The sequence below is a fragment of the Erpetoichthys calabaricus genome, chromosome 1 (genome assembly GCF_900747795.2).
Source record: "Erpetoichthys calabaricus chromosome 1, fErpCal1.3, whole genome shotgun sequence".
In the NCBI taxonomy this organism is placed as follows: domain Eukaryota; kingdom Metazoa; phylum Chordata; class Cladistia; order Polypteriformes; family Polypteridae; genus Erpetoichthys; species Erpetoichthys calabaricus.
Window position 1 is genome coordinate 126,863,801 of NC_041394.2, and position 19,752 is coordinate 126,883,552.

Genomic DNA, 19,752 nt, shown 5'->3' on the forward strand with positions numbered 1-19,752 from the left:
ATCATGCCGCTTTTTAAATGTTTTTTAAGCAGAGGGAAAAAAATGAACATTTGCAAAATCCATAACGCTGCTTTCAGTAAGTACAATGCACACACATTTAATTTGTCGGCGACTTTTTGCCAGCCGTCTTTTCCGGTTTGGGCTGCTTTTGCAGTGTTACTGCTTGTGCATAATAAATCTTGAAATCCTTCGAGTAACTAATTAACTAACTAACACCCACCCACCCACACAAACAGCTTGTGTGAAAAAATGCGCCCGTACTTTCATAATTTTGTTGCAGCCTATAGTGGAGTCAGGCACAGAGAAGGTCAGCTGCTGAGAGAGCGTCTCGACTGTTGCAGGGCATCGGTGAAGCAGGTGAGATGCTAATGAAACAGAGGCACAGGGCTTATTGGTTTTTAAAGACTGCTTCCTTCATTGTGTTTTAACCTCAGTTTTAAAGGATTGTTTTAAGGATCCCATGGGATACCCCTCGCAAACTGTTTTAGATGCTGCATTCAGCAATTCATATCCGCGACAAACATGCTTCTTCTTACATGGTTCTGCCGCGTCCACCCTCGTTCTCAAAGCATACACATCGCCTGGTCATGTGGCTGCTCGCAAGAGCAACTCACGGAGACCCGCCCACCTACTCTAAGACCATGGAGTGTAAAACAGTTTGCGATGGTGGTGCATGCGTGATAACCGAAAAGAATAATGTAAAGTCAACGTGGCTCAGAGGTGTATGTGGACTCCTAGCACAGACGAAAGTGACTTACGGGGTGGTCGGCAAGTTGTTGTGTCCGGGCACATGAGCAGGCAGTGGGAATGCCTAGAGAGCGAGGGTGAATGCGGGCCGGGGAATAAGGAGTGTTGGTGGGCGGGGAAACATTTTCCGTGTTCCTGCAGGACCATCTAAGAAGACGCACGTTTGTCGCGGATGCGGTGGACACGGGCCGGGGAATAAAGAGTGTTGGTGGGCGGGGAAACATTTTCTGTGTTCCTGCAGGATCATCTAAGAAGACGCATGTTTGTCGCGGATGCGAATTGCTGTATGTAGTGTGTAAAATAGTTTGCGATGTTGCAAGCGGTCGTGCGTTGTAACCGAAAAGTCAACGTGGCTCAGAGCTGCATGTGGACTGTAGCACAGACAAACAGAAATGACGGCGTGTTTTCCGAGGCATCATGTCTGAGTTGGTGGGCGTGGCTGTGCGAGTTTTCGTCGTATCCAATAGTCTTAGAGTTGGTGGGCGTGGCTCCTTCCTGCGTGCTTTCATAGGTGTCTTGCCCGCTCTGGCGGCGGTTTAGAGAATTATATATATAGATACTAGCAAAATACCCGCGCTTCGCAGCGGAGAAGTAGTGTGTTAAAGAGGTTATGAAAAAGTAAAGGAAACATTTTAAAAATAACGTAACATGATTGTCAATGTAATTGTGTTGTCATTGTTATGAGTGTTGCTGGCATATATATATACATATACACATATACACACACATATACACACATATACAGATATATTATATATACATATACACATATATTTTTTATATATATATATATATATATATATATATATATATATATATATACACATACATACATACATACATACATATACACACATAGATGCACTTACAATAACATAGAAATCAATATAAACAACATGAACATCATTATCATATGAGAATATGAAGTAATATATAAGAAGCACATTTCATATAAATATAAATTATTAAACAGTAAAATCTTCTTCTATAATTTGCTACCGTGGCTTTTCGTTGGTCTGTCCAGGATTTTAAATCACCTGTAGCTTGCAAACCGTTTCACCTATTGACTTGAAATCTGGGACACATATAATACGTCACGTCTGCTATCCGCTTTATGGGTGATGATTGTATTACTGTTTTTATGTTTATTTTATTTTAGAATCAACTCCTATCTGCGCACACCAGGGCGGCCGTGGGCGGATGCGTATGGTGTATTCACTCCATGTTATCGTGCATTGCGCTGTCAGTGTTATTTTGATAAAATAATTTGAACAATATATAAGAAGCGTATAAATTATTAAACAGTAAAACATTAACATTTAAGAAGTAAAGTTACATGAAGTACTACTGCAGTGCCTTCGGGTATACCTCATTTTCTCTTTGCCCATTAAATGCTTAAATGTATAAATGTTTTGGTGCACCTACCCGAGAACACGCGACATATAACCGAGCGTGGGAGAAGCATGGATTTTAAACACGCGTTGAGTTCATCTGCTGGTCTCCCTCGTGGAATAACTGGTAATGTTTGACTAAAATCTACAGCGAGTAAAACGACATTACCTCCTATTTTTTTTTTTACGATCTCTGAGATCTTGCTTTTTTCGGTTCAAGGCTTCATAAGCTCTTTTATGTTGTATGGTGTACTTATCCCAAACCATCATCTTTGAATGTTGCAAGACTTTCGCCTTGTATGTAGATCGGGGTAATTACATTCATTGCATTCCTAGTCTGAATCACAATCTGATTGTATGGGTGGTTACCTGGCACTGTACGGTTGCCACCCGTCCTTTAAAATACGGAATCGTGCCGCGTTTGAGAATGAAATTGCGCGTCCCGTTTTGAATCAATACTGGACGGGATTTATCCCGTATGTTTTGTATCATTTTTTTTTTAAAGCAGCGTCTCATGCAAATTATCCCACACGCATTTTATGAAGATGCCTCCTTTCCTACTTTGGATTGGGTAATACTTGATGTCATCGTTAGTTTGATTGGTGTTTTCAACTGTCCAGTGAGGAGGGCGTGTCTTTTAAGTAGAGTCTGCAAAGTGTTGGCACTGAGATGTTGTGTCAGCGCCATAGTTGAAGCCCCTAACGTTGCGGTCAGCAAGTCGGCTAACATCCGCCATGTGCCGTCTTTCAGTTGCGAGAAGCAGATCATAGAATGGTTGAAACTGTTGCCCCTAACGTTGCGCCACGGCGTGTGGTTCGTTTATACCTCGTGTCTTGTCATTAAACTTTTATCTCGCGAATATGTTATTGCAATCCGCAGCGGGAGCGTTTCTATAAACTTAATTGAAAGTTACGTTTTACACCGTGCTTTGTTTTCCTTATGAACATGCTTGTATGCTTAACTCGCTTCGTTGTCAATTGTTTAATTAATTTTTTGCTCTTCGCTGTTTGCTGCTGTTTCTCCATTTCCCCCTACTTCGTTCTTTTATCTCGCGAATATGTTATTGCAATCCTTAACGGGAGCGTTTCAATAAACTGATTGAAAATAGTTTTGCATTTACCTTTTTAGTAAAAGGCGAGCTTTTAAGCCTGAGAAATCACCCCGTAAATGCACACGTTTAATTGGACATGTGTTAATATGTATGGTTACACAGTATTAAAAGACAGTGAACAACGTCAGTTACCTTTCTTCCCGCGTTTGATAAAAGGTGAGCTTTTAAGCCTGAGAAATCACCCCGTAAATGCACACGTTTAATTGCACATGTGTTAATATGTATGCTTACACAATTTTTGACTGTCTTTTAATACTAACGTCATTTACCTTCGTTCCCACGTGTGACTCGTGCTGTAAATGTCTTCCTTGTTTTTAGTTCACGTGATTACGTAGGAGGCGTGATGACGCGATACGTGACTCCGCCTCCTCCATTACAGTGTATGGACAAAAAATATGTTCCAGTTATGACCATTACGCTTTGAATTTCGAAATGAAACCTGCCTAACTTTTGTAAGTAAGCTGTAAGGAATGAGCCTGCCAAATTTCAGCCTTCCACCTACATGGGAAGTTGGAGAATTAGTGAGTCAGTCAGTGAGTGAGTGAGTCAGTCAGTGAGGGCTTTGCCTTTTATTATTATAGATTGAAAAGATCAGAGGTAAACATTAAATATGGAGATGCATAGAATTGTTCTGCTATGATAACTGTACAGGTTAAAATGTGTAGTTCAGAAATGTTTCATCAATTACTAACATAAATAAGTTTCAGTTTATTTCAGTTTCAAAAAATATTTTCGAGAGGAACCCTGGAACTTTGACAATATTAAGGTTATCTAAAGCATCCTAAACAGAAAATCCATGTGTATGTGTGTTTCATAAAGTGAACATTTTGGTAAGAAACAAGTATTGCATGTTTAAAAATTGTAATCTATATTTATAATTACACCAAGAATTAGCAGATGGCTGAGAAGCTACCCAACTTACTTTCTCTCTCTCTCTCTTGCGCTGACTTTCTCTGATCCTGACATAGGGGGTGTGAGCAGGGGGGCTGTTCGCACACCTAGACAATACGGACGCTCGTCTAAAAATGCTGAAAGATTATCTTCACGTTGCTACCTTCTGTGTGCAGCTGCTTCGTGAAGCGACATGCTGCACGGTGCTTCGCATACTTAAAAGCTCAAAGGGCACGTATTGATTTTTGACTTTGTTTTTCTCTGTCTCTCTCTCTCTCTCTCCCTGCTCCTGACGGAGGGGGTGTGAGCTGCCGCCTTCAACAGCTTTGTACCGGCGGTGCTTCGCATACTTAAAAGCCAAACAGCCCTATTGATTTGTTTGCTTTCCTCTCTGTTTCCTTTGAAGAGGAAGATATGTTTGCATTCTTTTAATTGTGAGACAGAACTGTCATCTCTGTCTTGTCATGGAGCACAGTTTAAACTTTTTAAAAAGAGACAAATGTTTGTTTGCAGTGTTTGAATAACGTTCCTGTCTCTCTACAACCTCCTGTGTTTCTGTGCAAATCTGTGACCCAAGCATGACAATATAAAAATAACCATATAAACATATGGTTTCTACTTCGCGGATTTTCTTATTTCGTGGGTGGCTCTGGAACGCAACCCCCACGATGGAGGAGGGATTACTGTACCTTTGTATTTTAATAGAAATTAAGCTATAGTGCACTTAATTGTTAAAAAATATTTAAACCTATGAGTGTATGTATGTATATTTAAATTTAGGCAGTTTTGTTTAATTGCCGGTATCATTTAATTAAATCATTGTGTGACAATGTATATATATTTTTGTTAGAGAAATGGTGAAAAAAACTGTTTTAAGTTAAGTATTATTTCAGATAAATATTTAGATAAATACATTACAGAGGAAATTAAATATTAAGACAATTAGAAGAAGCATTTTATTTTCTCTGCAGTGGGTTGGCACCCTGCCTGGGATTGGTTCCTGCCTTGTGCCCTGTATTGGCTGGGATTGGCTCCAGCAGACCCCCGTGACCCTGTGTTCGGATTCAGCGGGTTGGAAAATGGATGGATGGATGAATTTTCTTTTCTTTTATACCATATGCATTATGGATAAATATTGTCTATACAAAGATTAGTCAAAATTCAATTTTGTTGATCCTTTTTTATTAGGCTATTAAATTTCTCTTTCCAGGAGTTGTTCACATTTATTGTTCAATTTTTCAGTGCCCCACATTAGCAAACAATTATTCTTTGAGTTTTTCGTATTTGTAAAGTAATTGTCACTCACTCTGTTTATTAAATCATTACAGCTTTTGCTGCAATTATTCTTCACAGCTGCTAAATAATATTTGTGAGATTCCATTTAACAAATTCTTACACTTGTACCTTTCTGCACTGACCTTTAAAAAAATAATAATAATCAGTGAAGTTTTCTTTTATTCTCTTCCATAACCTGCCAAAGCATGTTATTAGAGCTATTTTAATGTGCACCTTTGACAATCTGATTGTCTGTCTATGATTGATCTCAGTCATGTCTTTTGCAAAACACAAAAGGTGGGCACCTCATGCTAATTTTTTTTTGTGTAATAGTTTTCAGTGCATAATAATACAATCAATGCAATGGTCAGGTCGGTCAATATATGACAGATTTAGCTAAATTTGCAGACGTTGGCAAGCGTTAATTGCATTAAATCAATTAAACAATTCTGCTACCTTTTCTTAATTAAACCTATAGGGTAACGGCTACATTCCCATTTATGTACTAGAAACACTACAGAAACAGATAATATTTATTTTAATGGATTTATTCTATACTTTTCTAATTCTAGTAAAGAAATTAAAACTACTGAGGTTAAAACAGCACAAACACACAAAAAATAAACAAAAAAAACCCATAAATTTCAAAAAACTAAGTAGCAAGATGTATAATATATAATGGGGGGGGGGGGGGGAATTAGATCGTGAAATAGCAGTACCCACTCACAGAGATTTCTAGGAATGTCTAGTCATTTTCAGTGTCAATAATTAAAAGTAACATTTAAAAAATTCTCTTAGATCAGCTAGCCATCTAACTCATTGAAGGTTATGTAAAGCAGGGCAGAACCCTAGCATAATAATCCAAAGTGAGCCACTTAGAGAGAGAGACAGAGGAAAAAAAAAAAATTTAAATAACAACAATTGAATTAGCAAGTCATGGCAGTTTTTTCATAGTGGGTGCCCATTCAATAACCTTTGTTAATACAATTATCACAGTTCACAGCACATTTGACACCACCATCATTATTGGCAGAATGTTTTGTCACCTGATGTGTAATAATGAGTGTCAGCTTGTGCCCAGTTCTCAGCATGCCGCCTAAAGCCAATGAGACATAAAAAGGTATAAAAAGATCACTTTTTTAAAACCCCATCTTTTTAAATACTGGGCTGTTTTCTTTTGTTACTGTGCAGCCCTTTAATTAATGGGTACTATCATTTTTTAAGTTAATTATGAAGCTATTTCTTTAAAGATAAAAAGTGTGCTGTCTCTCACACAAAAGATTGGTTGGAAACAGCTCTGTTTTTAAGTAAATTCAATGAATGAAGAAAAAATAGCTATGGCTTCAAGAATAGAAGTACAGATAACTTTGTAAAAAACATTTGAAAAAAGGCATTTGTTACAATATTTCTTATTGCTATTTATCTCACTACCGGAAACGGCTCACTGCATGATAACGTGCAGTGAATACACTTGACTTAAGCATTCATAGTATTCATACTCTTTTTCTGTACACTGAGCATTCATTTGCTCAGAGGTTGATCCACTCTAGTGGCCCCCCCCCCCTTCTTCTCTTCTTCCATCGCCATCTTTTCGAGTTAAAACTAATTAAGTCAGTTTTTGTGTTGCAATTACTTAGTACGTTTTTCTTAGTTTTTCACTTAAGCTGGCACTTAAGTGTTCAATCTGCCTCAAGAATGATTTAAGATATGAAGAGGTAGGGGAAGTGATGGTGAAGGTGGTAGGGATGAGAACGGCGCCCATACGCATGCGCCGCATGGCCACCCTGCTGCCCTTTGCTGAGAGTTGATTCTGCAATAAAATAAAATAAAAATAAAAAGAGTAATAAAAATCATCACCCCGAAAGCGGACAGTAGAGATCACGTAGTATATGTGTACCAAATTTCAGGTCAATAGTTCAAACAGTTTGCAAGCTACCGGTGATTTAAAATGCTGGACAGACAAACGGACAGCCACGGTGGCGTATTACTGTATATAAGTAGATGGGTTCTGAATTAAACAAAAATCCATCCATCCATTATCCAACCCGCTATATCCTAACTACAGGGTCACGGGGGTCTGCTGGAGCCAATCTCAGCCAACACAGGGCGCAAGGCAGGAAACAACTCCCGGGCAGGGTGCCAACCCACCGCTGTGCACACATACCCACACACCAAGTACACACTAGGGACAATTTTGAATCGCCAATCCAACTAATCTGCATGTCTTTGGACTGTGGGAGGAAACCGGAGCACCCGGAGGAAACCCACGCAGACACGGGGAGAACATGCAAACTCCACACAGGGAGGACTCGGGAAGCAAACCCGGGTCTCCTAACTGTGAGGCAGCAGCGCTACCACTGCGCCACCCTGTTAGCAAGTATAAAAATGAAAAAAAAAGATCTATCACCACAGAGAGTTAAACTCTGCCTCAGTTTTCAAAAATGCAAAACACCATTCTGAAGATGGGAGACCTCCACAAACTAAAAGATCTGATAAAATAAAGTTCATTCATTCTGTTTATCTATCTATTAACTGCATGCATAAAATGTCACGAAGAAGAGATATTTCTTATGAGATGATCTAAAGAATTGGGAAAACTTTCTAAATATCCTGACTCTGCAAGTTAAAGAGACAAATAACTAATTAGTTTAACAAGACAGTAATTTAATTACTTTTGTGAAAATAATATTCAGGTTTATTTCCTATACTGCACGTCCAAGTAAATAAGTCCCAAGACCATGAAAGATGGAGAAAACTCTCTAATGATGCTTTTTCTTCGAAGCAAAAATAAAAAATAAAAACGCATACACAGAAACCTGAACTTCAGAAAGACTAAGATTTCTTCCTGACACTATCTGCTTAATAAGTCTGAGAAATGAACTTCTTGCACTTTCCTGATATACAGTACTGTATAATTCTGCCTGCTGCCTGTTATTAGGTGATATTGATGGAAAAATGAAAAACAGCAAAGAAAACATGAAAAACTGTACAGTATTTCATTCTTCATTGCTCTTCGGTATTGTTGGCCAGATAAAAATTACTTTCTAAATATTTCATGAGTTATAAAAAAAGAAAGATGAAAAGAATTTTAGCTTAAAAACTCTTTCAACTATATTTATTAAGATCATAAAACTTTATAAACAACTTTAAAGTATGCAGCAAACGGGAAAACCAATTCTATCTTAAATGTTGTAAGTCACCTTAGATAAAGGCATCGGTCAAGAAATAACATTAGACGCCACGTGCATTTTTTCCAACAGTGGTTTACTTTTTGCCACTCTTCCTTAATCCTTCAAATGGTGAAGCACCTAGGCACCACTGGTATTAATACAGTATTCTCTCCAATCTTAGCCACTGTAGTTTGTAACTATTTTAGAGTTATCTTTGGAAGCCTCACTTGTTAGTCGTCTTCTTGCACAATCACTCAGTTTTGTAGACAGTCTGTTCTCAATGTGCCATACTTTTCCCATTTCTTAAAAGTGGATTTAACTGGGCTCTGTGGATATTCAGTAACTTGGCTATTTCTTGTGTCCATCCCTGCATTGTGCTTTTTAATCACATTCACGGAGTAGTGTGGTGTGTTCTTTTGTCTTTGTTGTGCTGGTTAGGCCACAAAACTGACTCACCCAAAGTGGGACTTTCCAAATCAGGCACATTTATAGTGCAATCAATTCAAACCATGCTACTTCAGACAGGTGATCTCCATTTAACTAACTGTATGACTTCTGAAACCAAATTCCCAGACCAACAATGATTTAGATGTGTAATATGAAAGTGGGTGAATACTTATGCGATCCATCATTTTGTGTTTTATGTTTGTAATTAATATAGCCCCCTCTGCAGAGATCTGTTTTCACTTTGGCATAAATCACTCTAATTAAAGCCAAATTAAATCTGCTATGATTCAATGTTATATAAGAATAAAATGTGAAAACTTCCAAGGGGTGAAGACTTTTTATATGCACTGTAGTCCCATAAAAATAAAAAGTAGCTACTTATATATAAAATATATCAGGCAGAAAAAATTGTTAAAACTTGTATAGTTATTTCAGTGCTAAAACAAATGTTAAGCTACAATAATAATAATAATGATGATAGCAACTCATTTCCACAGTCAGTGCATAAACCTCACTGCACCCACCAAACAAAACTTTTTAAAACTTGGCACATTTATGCTATCATTTATACTGTATACCTTCAAACATCTAAATATTTAATCACTTCATTAACAATATTGATATTATTAAATAGGATAATGGTATTTAGATTTTCATTGCTTGAATTGAAGATTAAAAATCTCAGCTTTATGCACAGCTATTGGTTGTCTATTAGTACTGATTTCCTTTAATCCTCTTTTTAAACCAGCAGAGCCACCTCAGCTTTTTCATCTTAGGTCTTTTCTTTCTGCTTAATGCTTTTCAGAACATTACTCAATGAAGTTAAGTGAGGGAGGACTGGATGTATTTATGTTATAATAACAGTATAATACAGTATTGTAATACTTTAGCATCTAATGCAGACTACAAAGATCTATCTCATCTTTTGTTACACATATTTTACACATTTAAACATGCAAAGGATTAAATGGCCTAACGCATGTAGTGAGTAATTAATGAGCAGAATAACAAGCTCTAATGACAGGAAGTCTGGTTGACTTTCACATTCCCACCAGTAGGTCTTATGTGAACTAATTAAGCGCATTAGCTCTTTGGGCTCAACTGTGAACAGCTTTACTTAATGAATGAAACTGTATGATACATACTGAGTTAAGACCTATGCAATATTACCTAGAGAAAGTGTTCCTGGCATAATGCATGATGCTGTCAAAGTCATAGCCTTCACCAAGAGAATCAACTTCTTCTGGTTCCATCTTTAAAAAGTTGTACTCCTGCCCTGCAAAAGTGTGAGACAGAAGACAGTTTCTTTCTGAGTAATGCCAAAATATTTTGGTAAGTGCAGAAAAACAAATCATTCTTAAAGGCTGACAGTTATTCAGTAAACATATATATTAAATTTAAATGATTAACTACAATAAATGTTATGTCAATTACAACAAGGGACAGGCATCTCATTTACTATACACATGTTCTCAGCTCATGCTCTTTGCTGCATAGACGGGTGATGGTTTGGAGTTTGCAATTTTGTCTTTTTGCTTAAAACATTCAACCCACAAATAATATGCCATAATTAGAGAGATATAACTGAGAAAAGTAAATACACTACAATATTATTTCTGCAATAAATATTTCACCATATTTGTGCTGTCACTATATTAAGCAATTTGTAGAATGACAAAGGTTCAAGTTTAAATCTTCTGTCATATGCAAATGATACAATGAGTGTATTACTTGCACGTCTCCTACAGTAGAATAATGTTAGAAAATTAATACAACACAAACAGTGAATACAGCATTATATGATATATACAGGAAACACTCAGATGTCATTACTAGTGCCTACTAAATAATCGTATAACTCGTGTATAACAACTATCCCCAAAGTTAATGGCAAGTGTTAATGGACCTAAACAAAGAAGAAGAAAGTGGCTATCAGGATTTCTCTTTTCAGTACAATTCACTGTGAAAAATATTAGTAGGAAGCTAAATATAATAATAAAGTTAATGTGGAAAAAATACACTAATAACCCACTCCGACTGCAACAATTTGTTCTAAATTAATGCATTTTGCTTATTTAAATACTTAATTTACTTAACAAAAATCTCTCAATCATTAATTTTATCCATATTACCAGTGTACCTTACCCTACCCTACCTGGAATAACCAGGGGTGTCAACTTGAGGCCCATGGGCCAGGTCCAGCTCTTGGGTCATTTAAATTGGCCCACTTCATCATGTTGAAAACATATTGCATACTGAGAAAATAATCATGCCTTTATTTAAAACTAAAATAAAAATTAAAATGAAACTAGTTTTTGTAATTTTTATTTGTTTTCACCACAATAGTCACGAGTGCATAATGTACATGCAAGCATGCAGTTTCCAGTAAGTTTATTAAATATTATTTAAAACCACACAATCATAACATTAGTTCAGAGATGAACATTTGTGCGCACATGCTGACACCCCTTACTGCTGGCATCTTAATCTGTGGATTTCATTGGTCCTTTAATTTATCACTCAGCTTTTCCTTCTACAACTGGTATTGAATTACAAATCCTCATCACTTCTAAATGCCTATGGCCTGTTTTAATAGCCATAACTGAATATCAGTCACAGATTTCCCATTTACAGCAAATGGCAAGGAGCTTTCACCAAACCTCAATGAAATGGTACTTAAATTAAAATAGGCCACAAGTTACTTTGGAAGATACAGCTAAATATTTTGAAAATTAGAGCCATGGAGGATTTATCAAGTCTAACAGCCATCCCCACACTTCAAAGTCAGTCAATATTTAGACTGGAAAAAAATGTTATCTTTATACACTAAAGAAGGCAGAAATCTCAACAATTTCATACTTACTTTGCACAGATTTTACTTGTTTATTAAGGCTACCTTTGCAGTGCAGTGTAGAAAGCAATCAGTGTTATTTCTAAACCAACATTACACATATGCCAGTCAGTCAGTCATTGTCCAACCCGCTATATGCATTTAGTTTTAATCAGGTTATTAGTACTTATGTTTCAGCTTGGGCAGTGTGGTGTTGTTGAGCATATTCCTGTTACACTGTTTTGATGAACTTGTATGTGTTAAATGTTTTATCAATAGCAAATGGACAGACTGCAATAATCTAAATATATTTAAAATGCCACTATGTGTTGCAAAGTTTTTAACAGGCGATCATAACATCCTGTGCTTGGGAGCTCATCATCACTTTTAATTCTGAAGTACGCCATCCCAATCAGAATTTATTTTAACAAGAGTAATGTACCACATCTGCTCTATAATGAATATAATGAGGGTGGAGTGGTAGCTCTGAGGCAAAGGATCTGTGCTGGTATCCCGAAGGTTGTTGGTTCGAATTCCCATCACTGCCAAAAGAGATCCTACTCCGTTGGGCCCTTGAGCAAGGCCCTTAAACTTCAATTGCTCCAGGGGTACTGTACAATGGCTGACCCTGAGCTCTGGCCCCAAGGGGTATGCAAAAACTAACAAATTCCTAATACAAGAAATTGTATAAGGCGAAATAAAGAAAGAAAAAAAAAATCAACTCTGGCGATGGATCTTTGTGGAGTGAACTTTCTTTATTAAACATTACGGTGCTTAACATACAGCTCATCATTGGTAAAGTACTAGAATTATATGATTTATTTCAGTCTGCAATCTTGATATGTCAAGTAAAAATGGGAAAAAAAGTGAGTTTGCATCTCTAACTGGGATTGCTAGATCTGAAATAAAGGGCAAACAAATTGCCTTTGAGTGGTCAATGTCTTCCAGTGTTTGGCTATAAAACTGACAACGAAATCTGCTCTAATCCTTTTCATTGTTCTTTATCACTGTGAGTGATTGTATCATCTATATTTATATTCCTACATGTAACGGTACAAAAATTATATTATTTGTTTCATGGCTTTCTTCTTTTTTCTTGCTTGTTTCTTAATTTAATTCAAAACTTTGACTTTCAAATATTTATTAATTTTGTGTTTAATGTTCGATATTAGTTTGTATCCTGTGTGTTCAATGTCATTTATTCCTTTATTACTATTGTACATTTTTGACTATCTGCGAAGTGCTTTGAGCATGAGAAAGGCACAATACAAATAAAATGTATTATTATTATTATTACTACTCAGTGTCATGAGTTCAGGTTTGACTGCTAACCTGGTCAGCATCTGTATGGAGTTTCCCCCAATGCATATGTGGACCAAGTGTGCATAACATCAGATATTGTTTTGTAGGTTAATGCTAGAATTAAACCACTCTCACTTTACAAAAGTGTTTATTCCTATTTATTTTGTTAAATTACATTCTTCCATTAAAGGTTCAATGGGAGCTACCCTGGTTTTGATGTTACTTATTAAGTGAAAGATCTAAAAAGTTGCTATAATAGATGTTCAAAACTTAGGACTGCACTTTATAAATGTAAAAACTTTAATCTCTATTTCTTATATTATAGTTATTAACACAGTTCAGGTAAAGACTTCAAAAGTATTTACAAATAAGCAAAGAAAGAATTCCCGGAAAAAATATACTTTCAAAGTTTTAAAATGGATAAATGACATATAGTCAACATCAAGATATATCAAAAATAAATATAAAACAAGACTACATGGGTATACCGATCTTACTCCTTGCAAAGAGAATCACAAAAATAAAAAAGGATTTGTTTTTTAATTAAATAACCATTTGGTTCAACTTGTTGCAGGTTAAGGCAACAAACAAAATCAGAGCACATTTGTTATTTGATTCCTATTATTATTTCTGATAATACTGGAAACCTTGAACTGTCTCATTTTCAGGAGACACTTAAGTTCTGTCACAGACAGTAAAATTGTATTTATTAGGTTGACAAGTACCCAACACAAATGATATACAATTCGACAACTATAAAAGCTGTGTCTGTGTAGACACTTTTGGTGAGTAATACAAAACTAACAAGATGTAACAAAACCTAAAAGAAGTTAACTGTTGAAAATCTAAAAGTAAATAAAAAAAATTAAAAAGAATGAAAAAAAAAGAAAATGTCATAACATTAAAACTAAATAAAAAGCCAAAAAAATAAAATCAAACCCTAAATAAGAAATAAAATTCAAAAATATCAAAAACACCTGCTCAAAGCCCCTGCTTCCTTTCATTTCTTTGGCCTAAGTGCCCTTTTCTCCAGTTAGGACTTAATTGATCGCTTCCAAACCCAAGTGCACATTTCCTTTTACTAAATGGAAAAAAACAGTGATAAGCAATGTGCTTTCTTAAAGCTAGATAGGCTGATATATACTATGCAATAGTGAAATACAATATGTATAATAATTATAGTCATTAATTTCACAAAAAGTATATAATTAATATTGGGGTTCTAGTAGTGATGTTGAATATCATGTGAAGGTAGCTGCAATGTTTCTCACTTTGATTACAACACTAGGCTTTTTAGTTTGTATGTTACTGTTTTCAACTACTCCTCAATATTTGAGATATATCAATAACTGTTTTTATGTATTTTCTTACTGTCAACTCAAATGCATTGACAAAGAGCTTCAGATGAGTGCGGGTCTCAGTCATAATCGGTTTGCAAAAATAAGCTGTAGGTGTCCCATAAATGCAAGTCGGAGAGTTTAACAAAACATAGCCATGGAAAGTTTAATATTTATGCATTCAAAAAATAAATCTGTTACAAAGAACTTTGACTATCAACCACTACTGTTTAAAACATATGCAATAAAGTTCTCATGAAATTGTGATAGATCCTTTTTTATGCACACAACAGGGTAAAATCCAATGCTCAGCGCCCACCCCAATCCCTAACACCTCATAACTCAACCCAACCCAACCTTGCCACATTTAAATTGATAGTGACAAAAAAGAATAAAAGGGCTCATGAGGACTAGCAAGTTAGGAAACAACACAGCACCAACTTCATTTAGCAAAGAAGAGCTAAGGATTAGGTTTGTGGCCTGGACCTGGGTGCATCTGTGATTGAACCATTTGTGCCATAGCAATCTGTTTATCACTATAAGAGCCAAATACCCTATTGATCTTTGATCAGATCAGATTAATAATGGAAGATGTCCAGACATTAAAAGAAAAAGAATCATGATATTTCCAGCGAGGGCAATTTTAGAAGCAATTGTCTCTGCTGGATAACTGATAAATGAAGGGAGGAAAAGTCTAGAACTAGGAAACTGGGAAAGCAAGAAAATGCTGATAGTAATTATGGAAGTAACACACCCCAGATCAAAAGTTAGACACAGAAGGGCAGTCCCAAAACATATGCATAAATGTACCCAGGTTGTTCAGAGAACAAAAGTGACAATTTGGGCAAGATGACAATCCGGAAAGCATATAATTAACAGGAGGTTACAATTCGTTGATGATTAGGGTTCCTAAGAACTTAAGGATTAAGAATTCCTAAGAATTTAAGAACTAAATTCAAAGAAATTGAAGGAGTGGGAGGAAAATCTCTGAACCACACTGGTTTAATTGGTAGTGGGAAAAAGAGTTTGAAACTCCAAAATGGAGATAAACGGCAACAACTTAGAGAGGGAGGGGCAAGTTTGTTGTATTGCACTTGACTGAGCCAATCAAACTGAATAAAAAAAAACACTAACTTTTACAAGTAACAAAATACAGTACACCGGGTGTTACAGACTAAAATCAAATGTATGTTTATATTATATAACTAGCCGTCACCCGCAGCTCCGCTCGCGAGAAGTGAAACAGGACAGTGAGGAGGGCCCTGCCTGGCTCCCTACTCCTGACGTCACACTTCCCCCTCCCCTCGGCCCGCAGCATCTGTCTCGGATTAGCGCGAATATATCACTCCTGCAAGCAAACTATGATTCTTAGCGCAAAGTCGCAAAATCAACCGGAATGTTCAAGCAAATTATAGAAAAAAAACAGATCTAAATCCTTTAAGTAGTTTTCTCATTCGCTAGTTAAGCGGATGTAAGATACACCCCAAGACTGGCGTGTGAGTGAGGAGGGCCCCGCCCGGCTCCCCTCCCCTTGGCTCACTGCGTGTCTCTCGGATTCGCACAAATAAATCGGTACCGCAAGCAAACTATGATACTTAGCACTGATAAGGGAGGTTGCATAATCAACCAGAATGTTCAAGCAAATTATAGAAAAAAACCTGATCAAAACAGACATACATACAGACAGACGGAAGTTGGATTTTATATATATATATATATATATATATATATATATATAGAGAGAGAGAGAGAGAGAGAGAGAGAGAGAGAGAGAGAGAGAGAGATAGTAATAATAATAGCAGCTCACTATATAAAACAGGGAGAACCTGGGCTCAAACTCAAAACCTCTTGATTACATACCTCTGCACCAGCCAAGCAGACATAACAGCTTTGTGTCGACTGACATTTGGGCTTGGGTGTCATTGACAGCAACATGTAAATTGAATGATTTCTTTATCACACATGAAATGTATGTATTCCAAATAATGATATATTATTTATCCTATACAATTACAGACACCTCACACCCAGATAAACAGACTTGAGCTGGGAGAACTTTGTGTCCGACTTCAGCTGTATCTGTGGGGGATGGGATAGCAGGCTGCTTGCCGCTTGTGCCGATTGACACATTTGCAAAACAAAGATACTGATGAAGAGGTGCAAAGGAATTTAAGGTGGCCCAGCATTATGACTTTTTTCATAGGCTTCAGGGATTCTAGTGTTAAAAACAAATCTAAGTTGTAATTAAAAAAAGGAACATGAGGGGATAGAAAATATGACATATGACAATAAAGTTGAAGTTGAAGATGAAGAAGAGGAAGATTTCAGAAATTGGTATATTTGAAGGCCTAACCCACTCTTTGGTGGCCTTTCTCTTCATTGGAGGAAACTTGTGAACTCTTTGACAGAGACTTCATTGACTGTGTACATATGATTTTGAATGATATCTGTACAACTAAATTTGTCCATCTGCACCATAGGCCATCTCGTAAGAACAGCTTGTACCTCAAGGGGTTTCAGAATAAATTTTATCCTCAAGCAGTACTGTTGAGTAGCAATTTAATTTTGGCTACCATAATTCATTACACCCCCTTTCCTTAAACCTGTACACCTTACGCCCAGGCATTACAGAATCTTGAGTCCTTGGGTGCAAAATGATGTCCAATACCATGATGGAATCCAGTCCTAGAAGAAGTGGCATGGTCATGAATACATCCTTCAGGACATATACCTCGACTTCCCAAGATATGTTCTGCAACATAGACTGCATCAGAACCATGCCAATACCCCCATATCCTTGCCTATCTGCCAAGAAGAACTTTACTGTGTCAGCTCCCTTAAAGCAGCTCATTTTAATACAAATGATGTAGCTCAAAGTGCTTTACAGGATGAAGAAAGAGGAAAAAAAAAAACAAAATATAAAAAAATAAAATTAGGCAATACTAATTAACATAGAATAAAAGTAAGGTGCTTTTCCATTTGAATCCCCTAACTGTGGCTCATTTTACCCCCTATAGCAGCTACCGTATTTTTTGCACCATAAGACGCACCTGACCATTAGACGCACCTAGGTTTAGAGGATGAAAACAAGAAAAAAAATATTCTGAACCAAATGGTGCACTAATATGTTTAATAAAATATAGCATAATAATATTTCAACCATGTAAATTCAACAGCGGTATTAAGAAACATCATCACTGTCATTAACAAATAAGGAGAGACTTTAAGTTTCAAGCACTCTTCTAGTTTTATGGAAACCCCAAGAACTCCTCATCGCTAGTGTCAGAATTTATTAAGCTCAGTTGCTCACAACCACTTTGCAGCATCACGTACCTATCATCACGCGACATAACCTGTCCAAAGTCACCAGGGGACAAAGCACGTTTGGACCAATGCTCCCTGAACTTATATCGCCAGTCTAGTCCCATCTATATTTGTAATGCCACAAAGCCCTTCATCTCATGTTTTGTTGTGGGTTTCCAGTTTGAAAAATGAGAATGCGGTGCAAGCACAGCCCTCGATTCAAAAAATTGCTCTGCATACCTGTTTGTCTCGTTTGACAGTAGCTGAAAGGCAGCTTCAGGAAAGAACAGCCTGAAGTAGTCCAGCGGCTGGTAATCTGTGGAGTCCAGAGTCCGACTCAGTGATAATGCGCAAAACAATCTCTGCTTTTTTTTTTTCTGCACTCGCTTCGCTCCCTCATGAGATGTAGATGCCATCTTGCTTTTGTTTACATTTCGCAACTCACGCACACGCAAGGATTAGATGCCGAGTCAATGAGTCTAACATTCCTCCAAGCACAGAGGGAATGCCTGTAACGTAACAGTGAGTTTTGTCGCCCTCTACCCCTGGATGTCTACTTTTGTCAGGTAATACACATCATGGTCTGTGATGCAATATTCGCTCCATAAGACGCACAGACATTTCCAACCTTCTTTTGGGGAAAAAAAAGTGCGTCTTATGGTGCAAAAAATACGGTAAGTCCTTCTCTATCTAGGGCCCGATCTTCACCAGCTATTGCATTGAACTCACTGTGCCCCTAAGTGCAACTTCAAGACACAGGTTACATGCACCAAGAATGCATCAATGTGTTCTTCTGACTTATCTGGGTTCCATTTTAAATACAGCACATGGTAGTTGTAAGCAACATCCCTAATTGGTTCCAATTCTTGCCACTGCAGCACGGAACCTGTTGTGCCATCCTTGAACCTTTTGTGAAAGTGTTTATTTGATCTTTGGACTTCAGGCTTTATACAGTATATAGTTTATGTCCATATTTTGTTATTTATTACTAAAATATGAAAAACGTTTCTGTTTTAACGATGTATTTACACAGATTATTGTAGAAATGGAACACCCATGAGATGCATGTGTTCCAAATAACAATATATTATTTCCATTCTAAAACTCCACAACTTCACTCCCAGATAATCAAGGCTGGAACTTGGAGAACTTTGTGCCCGTTCTACGGCGGTGAGGGGATGGAAGAGTAGGCTGCTTGTTTTGATTGGCACATTTACAAGACAAAAGACGCTGACAGAGAGGTGCGAAGGGATTTAAGGTGGGCCGTATTTAGGCTTTTTTTCGTAGGCTTTGGTAAGTCTAGTGTTAAGGAGGTCCTTGTTTTCTAGCGTTTTAAACTGTTTTCGTGCTGGCCTGAAGTCACAGACAGTTTCTGTAACTCTGCACCTATCTTCTTCTACTCATCTTTGAGTTCTTTTAATTATAGTCGGACAATACTGAATTCAGCCCAAAAGATTTTTCATGTGAGGCATTTGTGGCTACCAGCTGCTCAACTACAATGATTTTGTCAATATTGTCAAGTAGTATCTCCATGTTAAAGCAGATATCCCCAATGGCCTCACTTTCTTCCATGGAAGGCAATTCTTCGTCAGACTGGAGAGTTGGAGAGCTGCTCTCGAGTCCTTCTCAATCCAGTGTGTATCATAATGAAGAAGAAAAAGGTGTAAGTGTAAGGACTCGTTATAATATGATGTATTGTATATTAGTAAGTTTGGAGGTTAAATAATGAAAAAAATGGGGAAAGGCAAGAACACCCTTAGAACAACCTCAGTTAGATTTGTGTCAGTGCAGCAGTCTATTAGCCAGTGAAAGTTCTGTGCAGAACCTGTCTGTTGTTACGGTGGTCATCGCTGCTCTTGTGAAAAGAATGGAGATAAACACCATTAACTAAGAGACACTGACAGAATAAAACTGAATAATAAAAAAAGTGCTTATAGTAATAATAATA

The 19,752-nt window shown here is 37.0% G+C and overlaps 1 protein-coding gene across 2 annotated transcripts in view; it reads right to left on the minus strand.

Annotated features, from left to right (window-relative positions):
* bmp1a (bone morphogenetic protein 1a) overlaps positions 1–19,752 on the minus strand; it is a 436,202-nt gene that overhangs the window by 221,119 nt on the left and 195,331 nt on the right. For both annotated transcript variants that reach the window (XM_028806048.2, XM_028806058.2), the window contains exon 6: positions 10,203–10,308. In XM_028806048.2, the coding sequence (XP_028661881.1) occupies positions 10,203–10,308 (106 nt within the window). The remainder of the gene's footprint in view (positions 1–10,202; positions 10,309–19,752) is intronic.